Source organism: Hyperolius riggenbachi, chromosome 11 (assembly GCF_040937935.1).
Source record: "Hyperolius riggenbachi isolate aHypRig1 chromosome 11, aHypRig1.pri, whole genome shotgun sequence".
Classification (NCBI taxonomy): domain Eukaryota; kingdom Metazoa; phylum Chordata; class Amphibia; order Anura; family Hyperoliidae; genus Hyperolius; species Hyperolius riggenbachi.
In genome coordinates, this window is record NC_090656.1 from 186,512,561 (window position 1) to 186,536,718 (window position 24,158).

General features: G+C 45.0%; 1 protein-coding gene across 1 annotated transcript in view; it reads left to right on the plus strand.

Moving 5' to 3' along the window:
* AMFR (autocrine motility factor receptor) overlaps positions 1-10,384 on the plus strand; it is a 73,051-nt gene extending 62,667 nt beyond the window's left edge. The window contains exons 11-14 of the mRNA XM_068259537.1: positions 569-703; positions 825-902; positions 3,622-3,806; positions 8,750-10,384. Coding sequence (XP_068115638.1) covers positions 569-703; positions 825-902; positions 3,622-3,806; positions 8,750-8,912 — 561 coding nt within the window. The 3' untranslated portion in view covers positions 8,913-10,384. The remainder of the gene's footprint in view (positions 1-568; positions 704-824; positions 903-3,621; positions 3,807-8,749) is intronic.
* The last annotated feature ends 13,774 nt before the right edge of the window (positions 10,385-24,158 follow it).

Genomic DNA, 24,158 nt, shown 5'->3' on the forward strand with positions numbered 1-24,158 from the left:
GCCCTTAATGGCTGCAGCTCTCAAGATTCCAACAGAACACAAAAACGCTCCACAAATGTTAGCATTATCATTATAGCCTCCTGCCCAATCTCAACTCCAGCCTCCTCTTTTAGACGGGTCTGCCAGACTCTCTCGCTGGGCGGAAGTTCAGCCTCTGAGCGGATCGTTCAGAAACGGCCTTATCAGTCCGCCGACAGGGCGTACACACGCACTACTGTCGGCTGAACGTCCGCCCAGCGGGAGGGTCTGAAAGACCCGTCGTTGCCATATGTAGTGCGTGTGTACGCACCTTTACCCAATCTCACCTTCATCCTGGACCCCTCCCCTCACTCCAGCCTCATACACTCACCAACACTTTACATCAGAGATATTGCCTCATCTTTGGGCATCAGGAGAGGAACAGAGCTTCCCACAGCTATCCTCACTGCTGCCATCTGGTGTGCGAGTAGAGCTATGCAGCCTCTGACGGGCTGCCTAAACATACTGAGCTGTATGTTATCAGATCCCGAGAGACAGAAGCTGCTCCTTCGCATATGAGTTGTCACAGGTGTTCACAATGTCTTCGCAGGCTCGGCAGGTTCTTGACATGTTCCCACAAGTACCGCATCACCTAATTCTTCAGGATCTGCAGGTCACTCGCTCGGTGGAGATTACAACTGATAATATTTTGGAAGGACGCATCCAAGTGCCTTTTCCCACACAGGTCAGTGCTTGGAGCAGACCACTTATCATGGTGATAGGCTAACCCTAAATTCTCTTACCAATAAGTGTTCTGATGATGTTAGCATTTCTGGTGACCTTTATTTTGTGTGATCTCTTTATAGAGACCTGATGACCCCAGAGCTGCTGGTGACGGCCCACTAGATCAGAGTGAGCAGGATGCCATCAGCAGTTCCTTGCAGGTACTGTTCATTTGTTGTTGAGATTTTGAATTTAAAGGATACCCGAGGTGACATGTGACATGATGAGATAGACATGTGTATGTACAGTGCCTAGCACACAAATAACTAGGCTGTGTTCCTTTTTTTTCTTTCTCTGCCTGAAAGAGTTAAATATCAGGTATGTAAGTGGCTGACTCAGTCCTGACTCAGACAGGAAGTGACTACATTGTGACCCTCACTGATAAGAAATTTCAACTATAAAACACTTTCCTAGCAGAAAATGGCTTCTCAGAGCATGAAAGAGATAAAAAGGGGAATTTCTTATCAGTGAGGGTCACACTGTAGTCACTTCCTGTCTGAGTCAGGACTATGTCAGCCACTTGCATACCTGATATTTAACTCTTTCGGGCAGAGAAAGAAAAAAAGGAACACAGCATAGTTATTTGTGTGCTAGGCACTGTACATACACATGTATATCTCATCATGTCACATGTCACTTCTAGTATCCTTTAACCTGTTGCCAACTGCTCCACGCCAATTGGCGTGAGCAGTGCGGCAGCCCCAGGGCCGCTCCACGCCCATTGGCATGAACATTCTTCTATGGGGCTAGCAGGATATCGCGCGCACGATGCACGCGCATCTCCTGCTTGGGGGGCGGAGTTCCGCCCGGCCTTCAGTCTCCGAGCGGCATCCGAGATCAGGAGACTGTTAGATGGCGCTTTCGCCATCTAATTACTTTGTACAGCGCTGCGATCTGCAGCAGCGCTGTACTGGGGACAGCCGTGTGAGACGGCTGGCCCACAGGAGAGCGATCGGCTCTCATAGCCTGAAGCCTATGACAGCTGATCGCGTGATTGGCTGGCTGGGGGGAGGGAGGAGAATGGGGCTAAACAAAAAAAAAAAGGTAAATTTATTTAAAAACCTTTTATTATAAGTATTAAAAATAAATCAAAAATGTTGGGGCGATCAGACCCCACCAACAGAGAGCTCTGTTGGTGGGGGGGGGGGGATCCCTTGTGTGCTGTGTTATGTGGCCCTGCAGCTTGGCCTTAAAGGATACCCGAACTGAAATGTGACATAATGAGATAGACATGTGTATGTACAGTGCCTAGCACACAAATAACTGTGCTGTGTTCCTTTTTTTCTTTCTCTGTCTGAAAGAGTTAAATATCAGGTATGTAAGTGGCTGACTCAGTCCTGACTCAGACAGGAAATGACTGCAGTGTGACCCTCACTGATAAGAAATTCCAACTATAAAACACTTTCCTAGCAGAAAATGGCTTCTGAGAGCAAGAAAGAGATAAAAAAGGTGGAATTTCTTAGCAGTGAGGGTCACACTGTAGTCACTTCCTGTCTGAGTCAGGACTGAGTCAGCCACTTGCATACCTGATATTTAACTCGTTCAGGCAGAGAAAGAAAAAAAGGAACACAGCATAGTTATTTGTGTGCTTGGCACTGTACATACACGTCTATCTCATTATGTCACATTTCAGTTCGGGTATCCTTTAAAGCTGCAGTGGGCCAATTAAGTGAAAATGGCCTGGTCACTGGGGGGGGGGGGGGGGGGGGGGGATTTTATACCGCAGTCCTCAAGTGGTTAAAGGGTACCTGAAGCGACTCGTGACCTGAGATAAATGTGTGTATGTACAAGTCTGCTCCTTTTTTCTCTTACTGTTCAGGGAGTGCAGTGGGACTGCAACATTCACTTATTATTTTGATTTATATAGTGCCAACATCTTCCATAGCGATGTTCCTAAACAGACAATAGTGGGTAGCATAGATACATAGTAGTTCAACATACTGTACAGTCAGGACATTCAGCAACACAAGTACATCATACATAGTTGATCTGTGGTTTTAATCATCAAGATTACTATGTATGGAGGGAAGAGCTTATGTAGAGCTTTTTATGGTAGGGTAAGTCATCTGAACTGATTCCTTTGGATAATTGTCAGTCAATGAAGAGATTGGCAGTGAGGTGCAGCATTAGAGGAGCAGGAGGATAGGTGGATCAGATGAGCAGTAGAGTCTAGTAGGGATTGAAGAGGTGCAATTCTGTTTCTCGGTAGAAAGCAGATTAGGGTGTTGCAGTAATCAAGACGGGAAATGATTACTAATTGGGGTTTTACAACTGTATGGCTGATTAAAAAAAAAAAACGTATAGTGCAAGGAACTGATAACAAGTTCAACAGTTCAGGATTTGTCTGTATGAGCGAGAAATATTATTAAAAAGTACTGTTATGTCTCTGAAACAGTCAAAAGTTTAAAGTGTACCTGATATGTGTAAGAGGGCTATATTTATACTTACCTGGGGCTTCCTACAGCCCCATGAGGTGTAGGTGCTCCCTCACTATCCTCTCTGGCTACTCCATTCTGCCGCTATCTCGTCTTGCAATCCCGCCAACCATATGCTCAGTTTCTATCGTTTAAGTTCTGCTTATGCCAGTTACTGAAATAATGAGTCAATGAGGCGGCTGGGGAAGTGCAAGGTAGTGTTCAGCTTTTCATGCTGCATATTATCTCAACTGTCAGGATTTTTGCAACTGCTGAGCGTTTCAACATGCAGTTTTCTCTAACAGTTCCCGAAATATGTATGTTTCACCATAAGACCATTTACGGTTGCACAGGACTGTGATAGGTTTGATGCAGCGGTGTGAGTGTGAGAACAGCAGTGTATTTCGTAGCTAATTTGCGCTGGGCTTATGTAGAACGTTGTTGAATATATGATGTTTTGTTTCAGACTGAGCGGGTTCCCTTGAATCTATCGGCAAGTGTGGAAGAGTTTGAAGATTTCAGCGGAGCGGAGTCACAGCCCAGCGAGGCAGAAGACTTTGAGGCCCGAGGCAGCAGATTCTCTAAATCAGCAGAGGAGAGGCAGCGAATGCTGGTGCAGAGGAAGGAGGATATGATGCAGCTGGCAAGAAGGTGAGAAACGGGAGCAAACTAACTCCTCACACATTTCTGAAACGTAGGAAGGAAATTCTAACCAATACGATAGAGCTGAAAACAGATAAAAGGATAAAGTGCTGCAAAGCTATTTCTCTTTTTGCTACCCCCAAGAGGTGAGCAGAACACTCTGTATCCACACTGACTTACATGCTGCTGGTGATATGAAACCTCTTGCCTCTGAAAGGGGTGGGGCTTCCAGAATCCCAGCCGGATCAATCTGGCCATAATGTTGTATAACCAGGCAATGTCACCTGATATTACAAGTGATGGAGGTAGGTAGCCTACTTCCACTATAAAAGAAAGCCCCTGAGGAGAGGCAGTAAGCTGCTACACCCGATCAGCAGCATGCATACCTGGTACCTCATGGCCCCATTCTCCAGCAGTTTACACTTAAAGTGATACTATACTCCCAAAACTAAAATTTCAGTAACTACTCTGTTACATAAAAGAACATTTGAAAGCATTCCCAGATATTCCCTGTGTGTAATATAGTTTATGTTCACTGCAAAGAGCAGTAGAAGCTTACTTATCTCTTGTCATCAGCAAAGGCAATAATCTCAATGTGCCTGTGACTTTACTCTGCTCCCCCTCCCCCCCCCCCCCCCCCCCACCTGACACATCACCCTAGCAGCAGCTGAGTCACTTTAGCTGAGGGAGGGGGGACAGAGCAAAGACACAGGCACATTGAGATTCTTGCCTTTGCTGATGACAAGAGATAAGCAAACTTATACTACTCACTGCAGTGAAACAAGTGATTTTCTACACACACAGAATACTTTCAAATGTAACGAAGAGTAGTTTTGTGAGTATAATACCACTTAAACCACTTCAAATTCTTGTGCTTGACTCACACATCCTGGAGAGTCATGTCCTGCACTTAATGCTGCCACCTGCTTCCGCACCTGCACACCACCAGTCACATTAAATAATATTGGGGTTTTCTCCCTCCCGTGGTTAATTTTTAAGTTTTTACCTAACCCCTTGTGTCACCTATACTTGGCCATATGTTTCATGGACACCTTAAATGGCTGTCACACAGAGCAATTGGATACAATCTCTAGGGATAAGGTTCAGGGACTCAATGCTGGATAGATGCATCACTAGCAACGTACAGCATTGGGATCCACAAACTATGTGCCATAGCCATCGCATCCAGTCACTACAGACGCACAGACTGGCGTGCTATGGTATGCTACATGCCCAACTAGTGGTGAAATATGACATGTATGGTATCATTTTAATTGGGACAAGCCAAATAATATATTTTGAGGTGTTTTAAGTGGTGGCACTTGCCGTGTGAGTAGGAAGGGGGATGCATTATTATTATTATTATTATTATTATTTAGTATTTATATAGCGCCGACACATTATGCAGCGCTGTACAGTGTATATATTGTCTTGCCAGTGTATATATTGTATTGTCATGCATGAAAAATGTATTATTTTTGCATATAAGCCTAATTTCCCCTGATAACATTCCTGTAAAATTTAACAATTATTGGAAAAAAATATTACCCAAAGAAAGAAACCTAGATTCTCCAGAAAAAAAAAATATGTATCACTTTTATGGCATAAGTTGTAAAAAGTTATTGCTGTATCAAAAGTGACACAGCTGGAATGCCAAAATTGCCAGGAATCTTAAAGGGAGTGTCCAGGCAAGCAAAAAAACCCGATCTATTTACCCAAGGGGGTTCATCCAGCCCCTTGCAGCCAACATGTCCCACGCTGCAGCTCCCCGCTCAGCCGCAGGTCCAGGGTACCCACCGGCGCAGAGGTCGTCCTCTACTGCGCCTGCACGAGCGCTACTGTCAAACAAGTTAATGTTGTCCGGAGTGTACTGCGCAGGCACACAGGCACAGTAGTTCAGCACCTGCATGGAGCTGTGGCGTGGGACACGTTAGCTGCAAGGTTTTGTTTTTTGCTCCCCAACCCTGTCCTCAAGGCCCAACAACAGTACATGTTTTGAGGAAATCCATAGAGGTCGTTAATCAGCTCTGCTGAGGCACTGATTACCTCACTTGTGAATGTTTGTGGTTTTCTGCAAAACATGTACTGTTGGTGGGCTTTGAGGACCGGGTTGGGGAACTCTGCATTAAGGGGTTAGAACCTGAAGCGCTCATTAAATATCACCTGCACCAGGGAAGAGCGGGTGAAGACAGTGTTATAGGATCCAGGAGGCAAGAAAGGTCTGGCAGTATAGCTTTAACCTCCTTGCCATTCTGATTCTTTCCAAATTTTAGGGTCTAAAAGAGGTGCAATTTTTTTTCACTCTTTCAGACCCTAAAACCTGAAAAAAGTCATTCTGGCAGGGAGATGTGCAACAGAATAAAAAAATGTACCTTCCTGGGCTCCAGCGTTGCAGTTTGCACTTTCACCACAAGATGGCGCTAATATACATATAAACGAACTTCTCTATATTTCTCTAATATAGAGAAGTTCGTTTTACATATTAGCCCCGCCCCCGATGACGTCACGCTGCTACCACCGCTCTGCTGCTCCGCTTGGCTGCTGGGTCCCCGGAAGAATAGCGGGGACATGGGGGATCCCGGCGGCCAGGGAAAGACCCCACACTGCCGGGGAGAGAGGCTGGAGTCCCGCTGCGCAGCGAGATCGCGCGCGGGACTCCAAAACCTAAGGTAAAGCTCTGCAATGCCTACCCCGACCTGAGCTCGGGATCACCGCTAATGGCTTATTTTTTCTACCCCGAGCTCAGGTCGGGAAAACCGGCAAGGAGGTTAATAGCAAAAAATGGTAAAAGGTGCAACGGTGAAATATAAAAATGATGGGTTTGAACTTGATTCATGACAATTGCAGATCAAAAGTTACTTCAATGCATAAATGAGTCCATGCTATATCTGGGTGGTGGAGAGGCAGCTGTGGGAGCCAAAATGTGCACGGCCTGTATGCCAAGCTTCATCTGAGGCCGGTGTCGATGAAGCTTGGCATACACCCTGCGAGACGGTGGTAAGGCCGTGCACATTTTGGCGCCCACAGCTGCCTCTCCACCACCCAGATATAGCATGGACTCATTTATGCATTGAAGTAACTTTTGATCTGCAATTGTCATGAGTCAAGTTGAAACCCATCATTTTTATATTTCACCGTTGCACCTTCTACCATTTGTTTGCTATTATTAAAACTATAGTTCCAGACCTTTCTTGCCTCCTGTATCCTATGCATTGACACTGCTATTTATTGTCTTGAGCACATAATTTTACTGGGTGTAATCGTTGGCAATCACTACCTGTTGGAATTTTACATTTGCCAATCACAGCAAAGCTAGAGTGCCTGCCAGCTCTCTTGATACAATTGAAAACCGTGTTATTGCTTGTCTTTGGAACAGAAATGCACCTCATCTGACTAAAGCATACAATGGTTCGTTAATTAAATGTGCTTATTAAAAAAAACAAAAACACCAACAGTTGGGTCTGGCATATATATATATATATATATATATATATATATATATATATATATATATATATATATATGCATGCCTGTTTAGGGCTAGACTTGTACGGAACAGAATCAGGCCTTGTGTGTTGTGAGCATAACACTTATAAGGTGTTCCCACGTATAGTCTGTGGTTTCTCTGTATACGCTTAAAAGGGAACCTTAACTGAGAGCAGGCTATGGATGTTTCCGGTTAAACAATATCAGTTGCCTGGCTGTCCTGCTGATCCCTTTGGCTGCAGTAGTGACTGAATCACACACCTGAAACAAGCATGCAGCTAATCCAGTCTGACTTCTTTGCTTGTTGAGGGGCTGAGGCTAAAAATATTAGACACAGGATCAGCAGGAGAGTCGGGCAACTGATATTATTTTAAAAGGAATAATCCATATCCTTCTCAGTTTTAGGTTCCCTTTAAATAGTCGTGTATGTAATTCTCATTATTGACTAACTTCTGCACACTCTACAAGAGACTGACACTGACACATTTCTTACTAGCTCAGTAAGTAAAGTATCATAAAATATCATCAGAAAGCGGCAAAATGGTGCCACCTAGTGGTAGAAATATGCAGTGAACCTTTTGTTGTGCAAAAAAACAGTTGCTATAGAACAGGGGTGTCAAACTCAAATACAAAGTGGGCCGAAATTGTACACTGGGACCTAGTCACGGGCCATCCTCAATTTCTACTGGCCACCTTCCTTCCCTATAGAGTTCCCTGGTGTCTACTGGTCCTCCCTCCCCTATACTGTTCTCTGGTGTCTAGAGACCCCCACCCTCCCCTATACAGTTCCCTAGAGTTTAGTGCTTTCCCCCTTCCTTCCCCATATGGATTCCCTGGTGCTCTAGGGCTTCACCTCCAATATAGCTTCCCTGGTGGTCTAGAGTGGGCCAAACATAATGCAAAGTGGGGAAACCACTTGAGGGCCAAATTTGGCCCGCGGGCCGAAGTTTGACATGTATGCTATAGAATATTTATAAAGAAGGAAAAAAAATTATGAATTTGTAGAACAACTTTATACCCACCAAATATCCAGGGCCTGTTGAAGTATTAGCTATGTAATAGCCAATCAGAGGGGAGAGGGAGACACGAGGTACAAAAGGGCATGAGGTATAATTTTATATTTTTTTTCCACTTTTTTTTTTTGTCTTCTAAACCTAGGTGCGTCTTATGGTCAGGAGCGTCTTATAATCTGAAAAATATGGTGTGTGTGAAAGATATATATATATATACCGCCCCCCTGCCATTTCACCACACATTACTGTAGTGCCAGAATCTCCTTTTGAACTTTGTTTGATACTAGTTAGGTATTCCTGCTCGGGCTCCCCTCCTCTGTGTAATGCACTAGTGAAATATGAGGCTGCGTAGAACTCACCATGTTTATAAGGGGATGTAATCGAGGGAAGATAAAGATTGTTAGAGGGGTAGCTATGGCAAATTGTCTAACACTCATTTTCCTTTCCCTGCAGGAGATATCTGAATAGAAGTTCAGAAGAAGAAGAAGAGGACCCCTTTTCATCCGAATATGCCCCCGCCAGTGAGAGCACCTCTACAGACTCTGTAAGCATCCGCCGCCGTATGCTGGCAGCCGCTGCTGAGCGCAGAATCCAGTTGCACCAGCCTCCTCAATAACGACAAGAATGCACCTTTGTCTGGCCTTGTCCTCTGTGCACAAGGTGCTCGCATAGACTCCTACTGACCCAGCACCTTGCTTATGAGCTGTTCCAGCGCCACAGACACAAGTCTGCTTTTTGTAATTTTTCTTTTTTGTTTTTTTTCTGGAAGTCTTTTGTGTTTAGAATTATCGGGACTGCTTCTTGGCTCTGGTTCCCTAATGTGCATTCAGCGCTGACTCTCACTTGGAAACCAATGACCATTTCACAGCCTCTGAGGATCTCAGCTTGGGGACAGTCTGACAGTATTTAGACCAAGGACAACGCCTATAGTAACTAGCCTCTCTAATAACACCTAGAAGATTACCCACACTATATTATCAGTATTCTAGTTATGGGGCTCCCACATCAATGCCATGTTGACTGTTCTCTGCATAAGAAAAATTGTATTAACCATCGGCTGTCCTATTCTGCCTCCAGACATGACAAAGCCTTACCGGTCCTGTACCCCTTCACCAGGGACTTCCAGTGGGGGCTTATCCGGGAATCGTTAGCAAGTATTTTACTGTTCTTGCCGTACTTACCAGTGTTTTAGGCTTTATCGGCATTCTAATGACATTTAAAGGGCTGGTAAACATAAAAGACAGATTGCTCAATATTACTATTAACAGTCACAGAAATGTAAGGAAAGGTTTCTGCACATGTATGGAGATACTCCACATCCCTTCTTATGTTTGAAGGCAATGTCTTGTCTTATGTATTAGGTTTAGTACTAAAAAGTATTTTTTTAAGCAGAAAAATATTAAATTTTCGAAAATGAAAAATTGAGATTCATTTAGAGCTCCCCCTGCTGGTGTAACTTACAGGCTTGTGGATTGAAGAAAGCTCCTCAGAAAATATTAGTTCCTCCCAAGACTGGGAACTTTGCCTTTGCAGTGTTATGGTTGTTAAGGTGGCCATACATTAGTCGATAGCTGCCACCAGATCAATGATAGATCCCTCTCTGATCGAACCTGATCAGAGAGGGATTTATTGCATGCCCACTGATTTCTAATCGATATCAGCATGAGACCTATTGGAAAATTCTCCTAGAACCTCCCACCACTTCCCCCGGTGCGACTCCTGACCGCCTCCTGTGTTCGGTGTCGCCACGTGACACAGGCGCATGTAGTAATGTCAATTTATGTGCCGGTTTTAACGTGGCACAGGCGCTCCCGGTGACAACGGAGGATTCAAACAATCACCCTGGGGGGATGTGGGGGGCACATACACTTGGGTAGACAGCGACTAGGGGTCCGTTAATGGTGGATTCCCGATGGAACCCTTGCACCAGCATGCCCAACCGATCCTTTCAACTGATTTTGGCTGTAAATCCATTGAAAGTTAAATTATGCAACCATATAGCGGCAACAATTCTCCTCTGATTTAATCAACTTTTTGAATCGAAAGGTGAATAGTGGTGCTAAATCAAGTAATGTATGGGCACCTTTATACACTCTCCCATGTTCACTCCTGATTATAGAATAAACAGATCAAAATGATCAGATTATCTGCTAATCAGAAATGAGTTCTGCTGCAGACTGATTGGACATGACTGATAACGACCATTTAATCAGTTGTGATATCGCACATGTTGTAAAGTGCGGACACATTACCAACCGATCTCGTTTGTCGGGGATCAGGAGCTTATCCCCTTGGGTGACATCGCTGGGCTGCACACACGTGTTTCAGCTGTGTAGCGGACAATGCACTGTGTTGCTATGCGTGGTGGGGGGGGGGGCAAAGGGCCATCGAGGGGCGCTTGTCATGTCACACGACGGGCGGGGGAGCAGTGCCAACAATGAGATTGGTGTCGCTGGGTTGAGTAGACCCGTCTGGCGGATCACTTGCGGGTTGGGGGTTGCTGGTTGCCATACGTACGTCTAGTTGTCGGGCTGAGGCAGTTGTTTTTGGGCTGCCTCAACTGACTTAAAGGGAACGTTAACTCAAAAAAAATAAAAATTAGTTTCATTTACCTGGGGCATCTTCCAGCCCCCTGCAGCCATCCTGTGCCCTCGCAGTCACTCACGGCTCCTCCCATCCCCCCTAGTTTAGTTTTTGCCGACTGTGAGTAAGCGGGCCGCCACGTGTACCTTTGCATGAGTTCCTGCTGGTGCAGGAAGCTATCGTGGACGTTAACGCGTACATTTTTACACAAAATGTATGCATAAAAATGTACGTGTTAACATCCACAATAGCTTCCTGCACCAGCAGGAACGCATGCAAAGGTACACGTGGCGGCCCGCTGACTCACAGTCGGCAAAAACGAAACTAGCTTATGGCGGGGGATGGGAGGAACCGTGAGTGACTGCGAGGGCACAGGATGGCTGCAGGGGGCTGGAAGATGCCCCAAGTAAATGGAACTCATGTTTTTTTTTTAGGGTTACGGTTCCCTTTAAGTCAGATGTGTGTATGAGGCTTTCAGGGACGGTGGCACTTGTGCCCAGCCCTTTACTTCCAACTGTTCGATCTCCAGCCAGGAAATTCATCCGAATAATTAACTCCCAACTGCAGAACGTTTGGAAACAACAAATAAGTGATTGTTTTATTGGACATTTAGCTAGTGAAGTTAGATTGTACTGGTGAAGCTAGATTGATACTACCTGTGATGCACCGTGTGCATCAGCTTCTGACCAATCAGGATATAGACCTAAATGAGTGTGTGCCTGAAAGGTTGCTGGCAGGTTGGCCTGCATGTATTAGATTTATTACACCAGTAAAGCAAAACCCTCTGCGGTTGATAAAACATTACGAGATGTGGCACCAAAAATACGGAAAAAAAAGGTTTATTTTTAACATTGTATGTATGTAAAATTTTTCAAAATAGTTTCTTATTTTTAGTGCTAAAAAAAAAAAAAAAACCTAAAGCACTCCTTTCCCTTTAAAAGCAAATGATCTTATTCAGTGAGCTTACATGCTAGTTTGCCTGAATGTTATTGTTAGGGACTTTTATATTCCTTTTTGCACATATGTGTTTGCAGAGTCTTCTTGTATCTTTCTGTCAGGCAGCCAAAGAGAATGTCTTTTTGTAATGTTCTGTGACAAAGGGGACAGTGAACTAGTCAGTGGGCTCCACTAATAAGCAGAAAATATGGCTATTTGAAGGAAACCTGTAGGGGATAAATGTGCCCCAAATGGGTAAGTCACCTCGGGAGATCAAAATCTCTGGATCCTCCAGAGACTTCTCCTGTCCACCTCGCCGTTCCAGCGCAGTCCCCTCCACAATACCGCCTGTCGATCCTTGATGATGGCTCACGCATGTGCAGTAGCATGTAACCGACTGGTTTTCGGCAGAAAAAGCCGAGGCCGGTCGGGTGCTTGTTCATGATTGACTTGGTGGAGGAAGCCTAATAGGAGGAGGACACCTAATAGATTTGCTTTAATCCACACATAGGATATTTGAAACCTTTCTGTGTACTTATAGTTCCTGCATTAATCATTGAGCATTTTGTACACAAGAGACTATACACAACATACAGCTGTGGACTTCCCGCAGTGATATGGGCATATACATGAGCTGTGCTTAAGAGGCTTTTACAGTGTGAATATGACAGCAGAAGCCAATAGGTGAATGTTTAGTTGGAATTCTGTATGGTGAATGGGTGTTTGTTTTACACACTACGTATTGGAGGAAGTGGTGGATTTGGGAGCAGAGTGCTAGAGGAAGGCTTTGCAGGTTGGCATACTCTTAACACGCCATATATACTTTATAGTGAGAGGCATATGGAGGCTGCCATATTCATTTCCTGTTAAACTATAGTAGTTGCCTGACTGTCCTGCTGATCTTTATGGCAGTGTCTGAATCACACACCTGAAACCAGCATGTGGCCAGTGTGATGTACATGCTTATTCTGGGTTGGTGGTTGAAAGTATTAGCAACAGCGGCAGTGTTTTAAATGGAATAAATATGGCAATCTACACATTCCTTACACTACAGGGTCACTTTTAAAGTGAATCCGTAGAAGAACACCTCAGAATTTATACTTACCTGGAGTTTGTTCCAGTCCCATGTAGTCCTTCTGGTCCCGCAGATTTCATTCAGTCCTCTCCATTCTTGGCCCAATAAATTCCCTGACTGGACCAGCTGTGGGCCGCTGCTGATGCGCGCTCCTGAACTAGCGCATCACTTCCATAGCTGGGAGCAGTTCACATAGACTATAGGCCTGGTGCACACCAAAAACCGCTAGCAGATCCGCAAAATGCTAGCAGATTTTGAAACGCTTTTTCTTATTTTTCTGCAGCGTTTCAGCTAGCGTTTTGCGGTTTTGTGTAGCGTTTTTGGTGTAGTAGATTTCATGTATTGTTACAGTAAAGCTGTTACTGAACAGCTACTGTAACAAAAAACGCCTGGCAAACCGCTCTGAAGTGCCGTTTTTCAGAGCGGTTTGCGTTTTTCCTATACTTAACATTGAGGCAGAAACGCATCCGCAATCCAAAATCTGCTGCAGCCCGGGAGTATGCGTTTCTGCAAAACGCCTCCCGCTCTGGTGTGCACCACCCCATTGAAATGCATTACCCTAGCAGATCCGCACCCGCAAGCAGATCGCAAACCGCAGCGGAAACGCTCCGGTGTGCACTAGGCCTAACTGTGCCTGCGCAGAGCGCTCCTGGATGCAGGAGTACGAGCGGATGGTGTGCAAGGGCAGGATCATGCATGGCCTCACAGCAGCGCAACAGAGGGGACCAGATAAAATACAGGGCACTGGAGAAAGACCCAGGTAAGTAAAAATCCTGAGGTGTCCTTCATCCCTCTCAGTTGGGTTTACTAGTCCTTTAATATAGTAAGTCTCATCAAAGTGTCTGAAATGAGGAATGTCTGCATTGCCTGCATAGACACCCACCACTTAGTTTCCCCATCTCCTTTTCCTGAGTAGGTTTGTATCTGATTGGTTATTATGGTGCAGCACAGATAGTTGCTACTGTTTGATAAAAGGGGGGGGGGGGTCTGTGTTTGGGTGCCTTGTGTTGTGGTGCCGCGGCTGGTGTCACACCAGGTGTGATGAAGTCACTGGACCTACGGATGGAATCGCTGGACTCGCGGCTGGTGTCACATTGGGTAGGATGAAGTAAATGGACTCGCGCTGGTGTCATGAAGTAAATGGACTCACGCTGGTGTCACACTGGGTGGGATGAAGTAAATGGACTTGCGCTGGTGTCACACTGGGTGGGATGAAGTAAATGGACTTGCAATTGGTGTCACACTGGATAGGATGGACTCAATGGACTAAGCATGCAGCTGATGAGGAGACAGATATGTGTTGCTGGTGACAGAGCTTTACAGCCTGGGAGACCCTGATGTGGTACCTCTCATTCCTCCCTGCAGAACTCGGCATGGCTTGTGTGTGTACTGCAAGCAATACTCTTACATGGACTGCAGCATCCTCAGCCTTCTGCATGACTGCTTGCTGAACACTAACTGACTGAAACAGACCAGACTCTGTGTTGGTTGGTCTACATTTTACATTTGATTCTCTGTTACAGGAAAATCCAGGCCTGCATTTTCTCAGCAGGTCTTTATAAAGAGGCTGATTTTTCTAAGGGTCTCCTGAGCTGAAGAACACAAGTGATGCTGCAAACCCGCTCTGGACTTATTGAAAGTGTCTACTAATAGGGGTGAGGCTTGCAGTGGTGTAGCTACAGCGTATACATTGTCCCACCCCTCCCATAATACAGACCACCAATACTGCTTTCTGAGGACGGCCACTGTGTGAGAAATGTCCGCAGAATAACAGGAATGGTTGGTTAATGATCACCACTATTAGAGTACATATAGAGGTGGCAATATAGGGAGGGAGAGGAGGGGGAAGTCCCATTGAGGCATAGATTGTTTCCTAGATCTGTGCTAGGATCTGGCTGCAGACCTTGTTTCTGTGTAAAATAGCAGGTGAGGAGCCAAGATACCGGTCACTTCCATGGACTGTTAGTGCTATAGACTGCAGTCTTCTCAGACACATTCAGCCTGTGTATTCTGTACAGTAGGGATGATGCAATCCAGGCAGCTGCAGTAGCCATGCCCATAGAACATAAACTGCTTCTTTAAACTCAATGATTCTGTTCATGTGATCAAGGTAGCAGGACATCATTTTTAGCTGCAGAAGCCTCATTTGTTGTGTGCAATAATCTGAGATATGTTTTATATCTACACCTGAAGATAGGCGTTCATAAATCCAGGACAGGTTTTCTGAATCACATATGTTCTCCAGCTAAGTAGACTTTAGTAACTGAAGGCCGTTGTTTCTGTACTTTCCGTTGTGGCTGAGCAGGTGTGAATAACTGTATTTACATATTTTTATACCACATGACAAATACTGGGGAAGACGGGTCTAGTAAACCTTTTTTTATGCGCTCTCAACACGGGATAGTTTCTACCTTGTGATTTGGCTATTATTGAAAACGCTGGTTTTTATTCTAAAAATAAACTTTTTGGTCAGTGTTACTTTCTTCAGATTGTGTTATTTGTGACCGTTTGGAAGCAATGTCTTTACTCGCTGAGAGATTGCAGCAGCCCAAGGACTTCTGGGAAAATGGACGCCTGCTATTTACCTGTAGATGTAAATTCCCCTGGTGTACATAAACACAGAGATACGCTAATGATTAAAAGTTATACTTACCTGGCACCCCATCCATGTAATAATCTACACCGGAATCACCCGGGTTCTGATGCATAGCTCTGCCCCCTTGGCCAGAAAGACCTCGGTTTTGCCTATACATCACAGAAAAAGGCTGCTGCCATTATTGGGCAAGGGGGTGGAGCTATGCATCGGAAACCTGGCTGATTCTGGTGATTATTATTACACTGATGGCATGCCAGGTAAGCTATTAGCTTACCCCAGTGTTGTTTATATAAACCAGAAGTACAAAGTCCTCCAGAGGCTTCCCATGTCTTCGGACCACAGATCCAGCACTGGGATCCTCTGGAAGTTGATTGTTGCGCAGACGCAGTAGCATGGAGCCGCTTAGGCTCAGGAAAAAAGCAGAGCCCAATTGCCTCCATGCTACTGCCCTGGTGAGAGGCATCCTGCGCAGTGCGGCCATGCTTGTTCACAGACAGAATAAACAAATGGAGACCGAGAGCCCAATATAGTGTAGTATGTTTTGGAAAATGAGGTAATAATGAAATGTAAGTAATATACTTACAAACCTGGGTTACCCTTTAGGCAACCACTGAATACGCAGGTGGGGAGATTAGGCCTGTCCCCACTTAGGGCTAAGATGTGGCTCTCTGTAGAAGGAAAATAGGGTATTTCACCCTTCCACCACGGGTGGATGACTTGATATACGGAAAAGCAGAGGCGCCAAAAGAGTAAAAATATCTAAAAGGTTTTAAAGTATTCAGGTGGTGGCCCAGCAGCCCCCAAAAACAGACACATTGCTGTTGATTGAAGAAACGATAATTTATTCACATACTCCTATTAAAAATGCAACGCGTTTCACGGGCAACATCCCGCTTCATCAGTGTAACGATTGGTGTCGGCGAGGACAGATTTCTCTGATTATTGGTGATCTTCAGAATCACCAATAATACAGATGCTATACCTGATTATGTGTGATCTGCAGAATCACCAATAATACTAGTATAGCCAGAACCAGGACAACCAATGTAATGATAGGTGCTTGGTGCAACAGTAATGATAGAGATACTTGTTCTCCCAGAGGAGCTGTGAGAGGGAAGTATCTCAATATAACAGATGAGAACCAACTCCAGCAAGCTGGAGATGTAGACAGTAGTGAAATAGATCTCCCGAGGAGCGGGTAGAAATATATTGAACAAGTGTACTGATCACCCGAGGAGCGGGTGATTCAGACTATACTGAAGCCACTACTACCTGAGGAGCAGGCAGAGGGGATAATATTGTAGTGACTATTAACCTGAGGAGCAGGTGATTAAGACTGTACTGCAGCTACTGACCACCAGAGGAGCAGGTGATTCAGACTGTACTGAAGCTACTGATTACCTGAGGAGCAGGTGATACTAGCAGAGGATCCCTCACCAGTGACTAACTCACTGGCGAGGACCGGAAGGTCAGACAAGCAGGTTTGGCAACAGGCGGACAGAGGCGATACAGAGACAGGAAGCTAAATCCGAGTAGTAATTCAGGCAGAGTCTGCAACTATATCAGATAGCCAAAGGTACAGAATCAGTGAGCAGAAGAATAGTCAAGCTAGCAGAAGGTCATAACAAATAATACAATTCAATTAGTACTTTAAGCTATCAACAGAATCTGGCTAAGTGTGGATCCCCAGCTCCTGCTGGTTCTAGCACACTTTGGGATCTGACCAGGGTCTGAGTGCTAACACGTAGCATTTGCAACAGCAGACGCAGAGCAACTGACAGGCAGGTCCTATATATACTAAACGCACTCCATAGCGCCACCCCAGTCACTCAGCCAATCCTGAGCATAGCTGGAGTCAGCTGACCGAGTGATCAGCTGACTCCCCTTCTAGATGCATAAAGCTCCTTTCGCTTGGCGCGCGCCTAGCCCTTAGTCTATGAGCGATAGAAGGACCAGGAACAGCACCAGCATGTAAATGTGTGGCGGAAACCGCCGTCTGCGACGCGGAGATAGCCGCCATGCCGCTTGCTGTTGCGGCAGTATCTCCGCACCCGACCCTCCTACCTCAGTACGGTTTCCCTATAGGCCAGGCCCACATGTCAGTCTACCATTTCCCCACCCGATCCCACACATCACTAGTTAACATGCCTCTCACGCTCCCCACCTCCTCCTCGCCCCCAGCCCCGCATTTGCATAATCAATTGGCCATGCTTAGTCAATTAACTTCCTATATAAAGACCTCATTTCCCACACTGCAGCACAGAGGTGCCAAGCACGTTTTGGACCCCACGCTGGTAAGTGTTTTTTCTCATCCACTATCACCTTGTTCGTGTAACAGTATACATTTAAGCCATACCTTATTGTTTTCCTGTCTTCACTTCCTTTAACAATGCTTACACAGTTTATCTGATATATACCCGGCCCGATCAGTGTTAATTATGTTCTCGGCTATATGCATAGCCCCTCAATTTTTCCTTTATTAATCCTGTAGTCCCTTAACTCAATTTTCCCCAAACTAACATATACTAATTGTTCCACATTAATACCTAATCTTTCTAGTGAAACACTCCTTTACCCACGTCATGTTATATTACTTCTTCACTCCCCTATACACCATGTTTTATTACCTATATATAAATTATTACACAGCTAAGCCCCTTACAGCGTCCTGGTTTATTTGTTGCTTCTGTCATATTACAGTGAGATACTCCAGTTGTTCATTGCCTGATGAAGCGGGATGTTGCCCAGGAAACGCGTTGCATTTTTAATAGGAGTATGTGAATAAATTATCGTTTCTTCAATCAACAGCATTTTGGGTGCTGCTGGGCCACCACCACCACCTAAATACTTTTAAACCTTTTAGATATTTTTACTCTTTTGGCGCCCCTGCTTTTCCGTATACGTTGTTCACAGACAGGAACATGGCCGCACGCACCACTCCACAAAGCCCAGTGCTGGATTGGTAGGGGGGCTGGGGGCAGGGGCGGTCTCTGGAGGATCTAGAGGCTTCACTCTTCTGAGGTAAATGCCTATTTCAGGCACTTTTTTTTCCCTTCAAGTACACTTTAAAAAAGAAGAAACCTATACTAATTAGCATATCTCCCAGAAGCATTTGCTATGATCTGACTTTGGACTATGCAAATAGTTCCAGGTTGATGCAGAATCATGCAGCTTGAGAATTGACTAAATACCACCTTGGCTTTGATTGGTGCATTTCAAGCTGCATATAGAATTTGCTTAATACTTATTTGCATCTTGCTGGGTAGCCCTAGAACTGACGCGATTCAGAAAAGGGTGGATAATCCTAACCATTTATTTGCACACCACAGAAAATGATCCATTGCATCTTTGCTTGATCACTTTTGGTGTCCCTACTAAAGTTCCTCAAGGTTTCTTACCATAGGCTCTGGCCACACTATGACGGCTGTATGTGTGTTTGTGGCATATCCTGTTTGGATAAGCTGTGTCTGTGCTGGGGCTCCCCATAGGAATAAACAAACCAATGGAAATCCTCCCTCCCCAGGTGACACACAGCCAATGTACCAGTGCTAACCAGTGAACTGGGATTGTGCGACTCATCCTCATAGTTCAGTGGATCCCAGCAACCTTTTAACCCTGCACAGTCTACAATATTTCACATAACCACTCCATGGCAAACTAAGCCAATCCTGCAACAATCGTATAAGTGGAATGACCATGCCTGCAAAAAAAATTCTGAACACTGGCTTTCAAACACATAGTTGAGGGGGTCTTAACCACTTGAGGACCTAGGGCTTTCTACCCCTTAAGGACCGGCCACTTTTTTTCCATTCAGACAACTGCAGCTTTCACGGTTTATTGCTCGCTCATACAACCTACCACCTAAATGAATTTTGGCTCATTTTCTTCTCACTAATAAAGCTTTCTTTTGGTGCTATTTGATTGCTCCTGCGATTTTTACTTTTTATTATATTGATCAAAAAAAGACATGAATTTTGGCAAAAAAAATGATTTTTTTTAACTTTCTGTGCTGACATTTTTCAAATAAAGTAAAATTTCTGTATACATGCAGCGCGAAAAATGTGGACAAACATGTTTTGGATTTAAAAAAAACCCATTCAGTGTATATTTATTGGTTTGGGTAAAAGTTATAGCGTTTACAAACTATGGTGCAAAAAGTGAATTTTCCCATTTTCAAGCATCTATGACTTTTCTGACCCCCTGTCATGTTTCAGGAGGGGCTAGAATTCCAGTATAGTATAAATACCCCCCAAATGACCCCATTTTGGAAAGAAGACATCCCAAAGTATTCACTGAGAGGCATAGTGAGTTCATAGAAGATATTATTTTTTGTCACAAGTAAGCAGAAAATGACACGTTGTGACAAAAAAAAAAAGTTTCCATTTCTTAAAAAAAAAATGAAATCTGCCACGGACTCACCATGCCCCTCTCTGAATACCTTGAAGTGTCTACTTTCTAAAATGGGGTCATTTGTGGGGTGTGTTTACTGTCCTCGCATTTTGGGGGGTGCTAATTTGTAAGCACCCATGTAAAGCCTAAAGGTGCTCATTGGACTTTGGGCCCCTTAGCGCAGTTAGGCTGCAAAAAAGTGCCACATGTGGTATTGCCGTACTCAGAAGAAGTAGTATAATGTGTTTTGGGGTGTATTTTTACACATACCCATGCTGGGTGGGAGAAATATCTCTGTAAATGACAATTTTTTAATTTTTTTTACACACAATTGTCCATTTACAGAGATCTTTCTCCCACTCAGCATGGGTATGTGTAAAAATACACCCCAAAACACGTTATACTACTCCTGAGTACGGCGATACCACATGTGTGGCACTTTTTTGCACCCTAACTGCGCTAAGGGGCCCAAAGTCCAATGAGTACCTTTAGGATTTCACAGGTCATTTTGAGAAATTTCGTTTCAAGACTACTCCTCACGGTTTAGGGCCCCTAAAATGCCAGGACAGTATAGGAACCCCACAAATGACCCCATTTTAGAAAGAAGACACCCCAAGGTATTCCGTTAGTAGTATGGTGAGTTCATAGAAGATTTTACTTTTTGTCACAAGTTAGCGGAAAATGACACTTTGTGAAAAAAAAACAATAAAAATCAATTTCAGCTAACTTGTGACAAAAAATAAAATCTTCTATGAACTCACCGTACTACTAACAGAATACCTTGGGATGTCTTCTTTCTAAAATGGAGTCATTTGTTTGGTTCCTATACTGTCCTGGCATTTTAGGAGCCCTAAACCGTGAGGAGTAGTCTTGAAACAAAATTTCTCAAAATGACCTGTGAAATCCTAAAGGTACTCATTGGACTTTGGGCCCCTTAGCGCAGTTAGGGTGCAAAAAAGTGCCACACGTGGTATCGCCGTACTCGGGAGAAGTAGTATAATGTGTTTTGGGGTGTATTTTTTACACATACCCATGCTGGGTGGGAGAAATACCTCTGTAAATGGACAATTGTGTGTAAAAAAATCAAAAGATTGTCATTTACAGAGGTATTTCTCCCACCCAGCATGGGTATGTGTAAAAATACACCCCAAAACACATTATACTACTTCTCCCGAGTACGGCGATACCACATGATTGGCACTTTTTTGCAGCATAACTGCGCTAAGGGGTCCAAAGTCCAATGAGTACCTTTAGGATTTCACAGGTCATTTTTGTTTCAAGACTACTCCTCACGGTTTAGGGCCCCTAAAATGCCAGGGCAGTATAGGAACCCCACTAATGACCCCATTTTAGAAAGAAGACACCCCAAGGTATTCCGTTAGGAGTATGGTGAGTTCATAGAAGTTTTTATTTTTTTGTCACAAGTTAGGATTTTAATTGGTTTTTTTTTCACAAAGTGTCATTTTCCGCTAACTTGTGACAAAAAATAAAATCTTCTATGAACTCACCATACTCCTAACGGAATACGTTTGGGTGTCTTCTTTCTAGAATGGGGTCATTTGTGGGGTTCCTATACTGCCCTGGCATTTTAGGGGCCCTAAACCGTGAGGAGTAGTCTTGAAACAAAAATGACCTGTGAAATCCTAAAGGTACTCATTGGACTTTGGGCCCCTTAGCGCACCTAGGCTGCAAAAAAGTGCCACACATGTGGTATCGCCGTACTCAGGAGAAGTAGTATAATGTGTTTTGGGGTGTATTTTTACACATACCCATGCTGGGTGGGAGAAATCTCTCTGTAAATGACAATTGTTTGTAAATGGACAATTGTGTGTAAAAAAAATCAAACAATTGTCATTTACAGAGAGATTTCTCCCACCCAGCATGGGTATGTGTAAAAATACACCCCAAAACACATTATACTACTTCTCCTGAGTACGGCGATACCACATGTGTGGCACTTTTTTGCAGCCTAGGTGCGCTAAGGGGCCCAACGTCCTAATCACAGGTCATTTTGAGGCATTTGTTTTTTAGACTACTCCTCACGGTTTAGGGCCCCTAAAATGCCAGGGCAGTATAGGAACCCCACAAGTGATCCAATTTTAGAAAGAAGACACCCCAAGGTATTCCGTTAGGTGTATGGCGAGTTCATAGAAGATTTTATTTTTTGTCACAAGTTAGTGAAAAATGACACTTTGTGAAAAAAAAAAAAATCAATTTCCGCTAACTTTTGACAAAAAATAAAATCTTCTATGAACTCGTCATACACCTAACAGAATGCATTGGGGTGTCTTTTTTCTAAAATGGGGTCAGTTTCTGGGGTTCCTATACCACCCGGGCATTTTACGTGCCCAAAACCGTGAGTAGTCTGAAAACCAAATGTCTCAAAATGACTGTTCAGGGGTTTAAGCATCTGCAAATTTTGATGACAGGTGGTCTGAGGGGGCGAATTTTGTGGAACTGGTCATATGCAGGGTGGCCTTTTAGATGACAGGTTGTATTGGGCCTGATCTGATGGATAGGAGTGCTAGGGGGGTGACAGGAGGTGATTGATGGGTGTCTCAGGGGGTGGTTAGAGGGGAAAATAGATGCAATCAATGCACTGGGGAGGTGATCGGAAGGGGGTCTGAGGGGGATCTGAGGGTTTGGCCGAGTGATCAGGAGCCCACACGGGGCAAATTAGGGCCTGATCTGATGGGTAGGTGTGCTAGGGGGTGATAGGAGGTGATTGATGGGTGTCTCAAGGTGTGATTAGAGGGGGGAATAGATGCAAGCAATGCACTGGCGAGGTGATCAGGGCTGGGGCCTGAGGGCATTCTGAGGGTGTGGGCGGGTGATTGAGTGCCCTAGGGGCTGATAGGGGTCTAATCTGATAGGTAGCAGTGACAGGGGGTGATTGATAGGTAATTAGTGGGTGTTTAGGGTAGAGAACAGATCTAAACACTGCCCTTGGGAGGTGATCTGATGTCGGATCTGCGGGCGAACTATTGGTGTGGGTGGGTGATCAGATTGCCCGCAAGGGGCAGGTTAGGGGCTGATTGATGGGTGGCAGTGACAGGGAGTGATTGATGGGTGGCAGTGCCAGGGGGTGATTGATGGGTGGCAGTGACAGGGGGTGATTGATGGGTGATTGACAGGTGATCAGTGGGTTATTACAGGGAAGAACAGATGTAACTAATGCACTGGCGAATTGATAAGGGGGGGTCTGAGGGCAATCTGAGCGTGTAGGCGGGTGATTGGGTGCCCGCAAGGGGCAGATTAGGGTCTGATCTGATGGGTAACAGTGACAGGTGGTGATAGGGGGTGATTGATGGGTAATTAGTGGGTGTTTAGAGGAGAGAATAGATGTAAACACTGCGTTTGGGTGGTGATCTGATGTCGGATCTGTGGGCGATCTATTGGTGTGGGTGGGTGATCAGATTGCCCGCAAGGGGCAGGTTAGGGGCTGATTGATGGGTGTCAGTGACAGGGGGTGATTGATGGGTGATTGACCGGTGATCAGGGAGGATAGATGCATACAGTACACAGGGGGGGGGGGAGTCTAGGGAGAATCTGAGGGGTGGGGGGGTGATCAGGAGGGGGCAGTGGGCAGGGGGGGAGATAAAAAAATAAATAAAAAAATAGCGTTGACAGATAGTTACTGGGAGTGATTGATGGGTGATTAGGGGGGTGATTGGGTGCAAACAGGGGTCTGGGGGGTGGGCAGGGGGGGGGGGGGTCTGAGGGATGCTGTGGGCGATCTGGGGCAGGGGGGGGAGAAATCAGTGTGCTTGGGTGCAGACTAGGGTGGCTGCAGCCTGCCCTGGTGGTCCCTCGGACACTGGGACCACAAGGGCAGGAGGCAGCCTGTATAATACACTTTGTAAACATTACAAAGTGTATTATACACTTTGTATGCGGCGATTGCGGGGTTAACATCCCGCCGGCGCTTCCGTATAGCCGGCGGGATGTTGCAGCGGGCGAGCGGTGACAGGCGCCGGTGGAGGATCGCGTCACGGATGACGCGATCGCTCCGCCCATGCCCTTACAAGGACCGCCGCCTCTGTGGGTGAGCCGGTCCTTAAAGAGACACTGAAGCGAAAAAAAATATATGATATAATGAATTGGTTGTGTACTATGAATAATTACTAGAAGATTAGCAGCAAAGAAAATATTCTCATATTTTTATTTTCAGGTATATAGTGTTTTTCTAACATTGCATCATTCTCTAATATGTGCAGATTACACAACACTCAGCATTCAAAATGATTCTTTCAGAGCAGTCTGTGAACTAATGACCTCTCCTC